Source organism: Notolepis coatsorum (genome assembly GCF_963971535.1).
Source record: "Notolepis coatsorum genome assembly, chromosome: 1".
Taxonomy (NCBI): Eukaryota; Metazoa; Chordata; class Actinopteri; order Aulopiformes; family Paralepididae; genus Notolepis; species Notolepis coatsorum.
In genome coordinates, this window is record NC_140165.1 from 252,754,174 (window position 1) to 252,759,173 (window position 5,000).

Sequence of the window (5,000 nt, forward strand, 5' to 3'; positions counted from 1 at the left end):
TCTCTCTCTCTCTCTCTCTCTCTCTCTCTCTCTCTCTCTCTCTCTCTCTCTCTCTCTCTCTCTCTCTCTCTCTCTCTCTCTCACACACACACAAACACTTGGTACTAACAGTTGGCATGTGAAGGTTGTTATAGCAACCTACAGTATTAAGAAATAATTTATAATGAATGCAGTTATTAGCTAATCTATAAACTTGAATAAACGGAATAAAGCCTAGTTGACATTGCTGCTAACCCCTTCTCTCTCTCTCTGTATGTCTCTATGTCTCTGTCTGTCTCTCTGTCCCTCTCTCCCCCTATCTCTCTCTCTCCCCCTATCTCTCTCTCTCTCTCTCTCTCTCTCTCTCTCTCTCTCTCTCTCTCTCTCTCTCTCTCTCTCTCTCTCTCTCTCTCTCCTCCTCTCTCTCTGTAGGGGCCCAGGGACCTCGTGGCCCCCCCGGCCCCCCTGGACCAGGCTTTAAGGGGGACAAGGGCCAGCAAAGGAGCCATGGGTCTCCTGGGAACGCCTGGATACAGAGGAGACGATGGAATACATGGAAGACCGGTTAGTCTCTATAGTGTAGTAACCAGAATAATAATAATAACAATATTAATAATAATATTAATAATGATCATAATAATTTAAACTCCAGGATCTAGTCACTTTTAATTAACTTAAACTCCAGGATCTAGTCACTCTTAACCCCCTGAAGTCTAAAGTTTCTAGCTCCACCTTCTCAGAATATTCTCTTTTTTTTTGTTACATAATGTAAAATTACAGATTCATACCTTCAAAATAAGCCATCAATTGTCAAATTTGAGACGATAGTTTTCAATCAATGTCCTATCAAACATTCTGGTAAAATCCTAACAACTTTTCAGGATAGGACTTGAACTTGATCCAAGTTCATTCAGCTATCTGATGAGAGAACTACACTCCCAGAATTCAATGTGATCATTGTCACTAGAACCGATTTCACACCTGGAGCAAAGGCCCAGTCATTCCTTTGTTATTCCAGTGAATGGACCCAGCAGGAGGCCTAGCCTAGCGACAAGCGGCCACTACATAGTTGGGTATTGAAAAAATGCTCACATAGAGAATAATAATCAACAAGAAACATCGACTGTATCAATTGTATTGTACAATGAACAACCCTATATATCGCTTTTGGATTACAATAGTAATACAAGGTAATGTACTGATTTCTTTTGATTTCTCTGTTTGAGAGAGAGAGAGAGAGTGTGTGTTGTGTGTGTGCAGGGGAGTAGCTGGGGGGGGGGGGGGGGTGGGGTTAGGATGATTCCAAGGGCCCAGCAAATGCCACAAATTTTTTTATAGATTGGGGGCCCCACATTTTTTTAATAGATTGGGGGCCCACAAATTGATTCTTTCATGGGGCCCAGAATCTCCAGCTACGCCCCTGTGAGCGCACCTTTCTACTCTAGAGAGCTGTCATCACCGTGATGCGCGCTTGAATGAACTGCGAGATAACTCATAACTCGTACACACACGCACTCTGTCTCTGCCAGTTATGTTGATGAAAAGCATGTTAGACTACTTTTAATACATAAATTAACGTTCCGTCGGGTCCCGTGTATTCTCGAGAATGATAATAATATAATAATGCAGGACCTCTTCAGATTATATTATCAACGACAGACAGTGAGAAACACCCCCTCTCGCGCTGAAGAAGCATACATAGAAGCAGACTCGACACAAGTTTCCGTCTCGATGCTGCGTCTCAGCGCACACACCACACATACACGCACACCACATTATTCTGCGAAGCAGCTCAGTGTCCCGTGGATATTATTGCAAGAGATAATTCATACATATTATGAAAAGCCGATGCCGATCTGTTGTTTAGAATCTTGGATGGGGGGTAGCGAGTCTCTGATACCTCTCACCTCTGCGCGGGGGTCTAGACACCTATCACAGCGCACACGCTTCTCTTGTGTGCTGTGCGCGCGTGCGTGTATGTGCCGTTTCGTGACGCGCTGTAGTTCTCTCGCAAACGGAAATAATACAAGCATACCATCTAGCAAGAATTAAACGTATTTACAAGTCGTATTATGTTTAGCAAGTAATGAGACATATATAGACATCTCAAAGCACTCGAAATTGTAATTTTTCTATTTTTATCGATTTCTGAAAATTATGTTACGTTTAGAGCATTTAGAAGACATTCTAAATCTTTTTGTTCTCCGCCCACGGGAGCAAGATACGCGCCGTTGACTCCTAAGGGACTTAAATTCACTGTTCTAGTCACTCTTAATGAACTTAAACTCCATGATCTAGTCACTCTTAAGTGAACTTAAACTCCATGATCTAGTCACTCTTTAACACTTTGATTACCACTGGTGAACATGGTAAAACGTGGTTTAATGCCACCACCCACTTCAATGATAGCGTTGTGAACGCATAATCTCTGTCTTAAATTATGGCAATGTGTCTAATCTGCCCGTCGTTTATCAATGACTTGTTTGCAGTCAACATTGTCGAAACGGATTGTTTTTTTAATCGGTTCATTTCCGTTTTATAGCATTTTGAAAAGCCCTCTTTCTCAGGAAAATATATAGATTCCAGTGATAAACAGCATTTACTGGAATATTCTGGCATACACAAAACATTGTCATTTTCCGGCCTATTTATGAATCGTTTTCAAATAAACGCTAGATTATCGATAGTATATGTGTACTTATGCACGCTAGCTGAAAAATCTATTCTCTCATTTCCTGATCAGCGCGCACACAGACACTAGCACACACACACACACACACACACACACACACACACACACCACACACACACACACACACACATACACACACACACACACACAGACACACACACACACACACACACACACACACACACACACACACACACACACAACACACACACCACACCACACACACACACACACACATATGGGACACGTTGATATATCTGTGCAAAAAAGCTCTGATTACCCAAGACTGGTTAAAATAGATTCCTTACCTCAGATCAGATGTTATCCAAAAAGATTATTCCAATTCCTGATCGCCATTCCAAATATCGATCGCGTTTATTGATTCAGCGTGGGTACTGTAAATATATATTCCACGCTTTTTCCGGGCCGGCGATCAACTTGGGTCTCTTCAGTTGGCTTGACGGAAAAGTAAAAATGAGGAAACTGCCCCCCCCCCCCCCTTCATCAGTCTAAACTAATGGGGTGCAGTTACACAGGGAGAGTACGATAGGGGGCGGTGTGGGAGCAGGGAGGTGTATGTCATTTTGTCATCAGTGGGTGGTCGGTGTGTCTGTCTGGAGGTGTGGGAAGAAGGGTAATTAATATCACCTGTGTCTGGGAACCACTCCAGTGTTTGTTTGTTACAGAGAGAGGGTGAGGGCAGGGTGCCTATATTTCTGTTGACCGCATGACGTTACCCAGTTACCATCGAAATCATATAACATCTGCAAGAGCATGTACCGAAGGCTGAAATAAACACCCTTGAACTGCAGCTACGGACTCAGGCTCATTCGTTGGACTCGCGTGTCAGGACAGATCTCCCTTCCCAAGCCCTCTCAGCGGCTTTCTACTTGTCACTTTAAAATAGTGCTGTTACAGGCGGCATCTTCCAGTGGAGCTCAGAGAGACTCTGCAACACTAGCGTGAGGCTCGATGGATGAAATATGAATTCAAATCGCAATAAAAAAAATACGACAAACAAACGCTATATGTCGTTGGCGGGCACTCAACTGGCGGCATGAACTAATGACTTATAGCGTTGTTGGCATCCAAAGTGTTAATTAACTTAAACTCCATGATCTAGTCACCTCTTAATTAAGTTAAACTCCATGATCTAGTCACTCTTAATTAACTCAAACTCTGGATCAAGTCACTCTTATTTAAGTTAAACTCCATGATCTAATCACTCTTAAGTAAGTAACAATAAAACCTACAATTCCCATAGGGCATTGCGGTATCTCCTATACATCTAGGGAAATGTGGTCACAAGACAGAAGTAATTTTTTATTTCATTGATTCATCATACAAATTTAGAGCACTCTCTCTTCCTCTCTCTCTCTCTCTCTCTCTCTCTCTCCCTCACCCTCTCTCTCTCTCTTCTCTCTCTCTCTCTCCCTCTCGCCCTCTCGCCCTCACCCTCTCCCTCTCTCTCTATCTCCCCCTCTTTCTCTCTCTCTCAATTCAATTCAAATGGCTTTATTGGCATGACGCAACTTGTACATGTTGCCAAAGCAAATGATTAATAATAACATAAACATGGATTGCAAAACAGATATTAATGTCATAGTACATACAAAAAAGTATCATCAATTATCAATTATCATCTCTCTCTCACTCTCCCTCTCGCCCTCTCCCCCCCCCTCTCTCTCTCTCTCTCTCTCTCTCTCTCTCTCTCTCTCTCTCTCTCTCTCTCCCCCCCCTCTCTCTCTCCCCCATCTCTCTCTCCCCCCTCTCTCTCTCTCCCCCCCTCTCTCTCTCCCCCCCCTCTCCCCCCCTCCCCCCCCTCTCCCCCATCTCCCCCCTCCCCCCCTCTCCCCCCCTCTCTCTGAATGCTCCCCCCTCTCTTACTGGTGTGTATAATAGAGTGTTCTTGTTCCCTGACAGGGTGGTGATGGAGGCCAGGGCTTCCCAGGGACCAAGGGAGAGATGGGAGACATAGGGAACATGGGACCAATGGGTAAAGACTCACCTGACGCCATCGTCATGGAAACACAGGCTGCTTTTACAGGGATGAAGAGGCTGAAGAGCCCCTTGTGATAAGATAAGATAAATTAAGATAATCCTGTATTGATCTCCTTGGAATTCAGGCGTCATAACAGCATGGGGGAGGGGAGGTACAGGTATGGGCAGTGTACTAGCACAGGGGTTCCCAAACTGTTCAGGCCACGACCCAAAAATAACGGGGTCAGAGAGCCGCGACCCTCACTATTATAGGAGGTAAAAAAAATTAATTTTTTTTTTATAAATGGAAATGTATGGTTGAAACATGCACACGTTCAAACACACACAC

At 43.9% G+C, this 5,000-nt stretch overlaps 1 protein-coding gene across 1 annotated transcript in view; it reads left to right on the plus strand.

Moving 5' to 3' along the window:
* The window catches only part of col4a3 (collagen, type IV, alpha 3), a gene marked incomplete at its 5' end in the record, with an annotated part of 152,226 nt that overhangs the window by 124,507 nt on the left and 22,719 nt on the right, over window positions 1–5,000 (plus strand). The window contains 1 exon segment of the mRNA XM_084309789.1: window positions 4,595–4,743. Within this exon segment, the coding sequence (XP_084165915.1) occupies window positions 4,595–4,743 (149 nt within the window).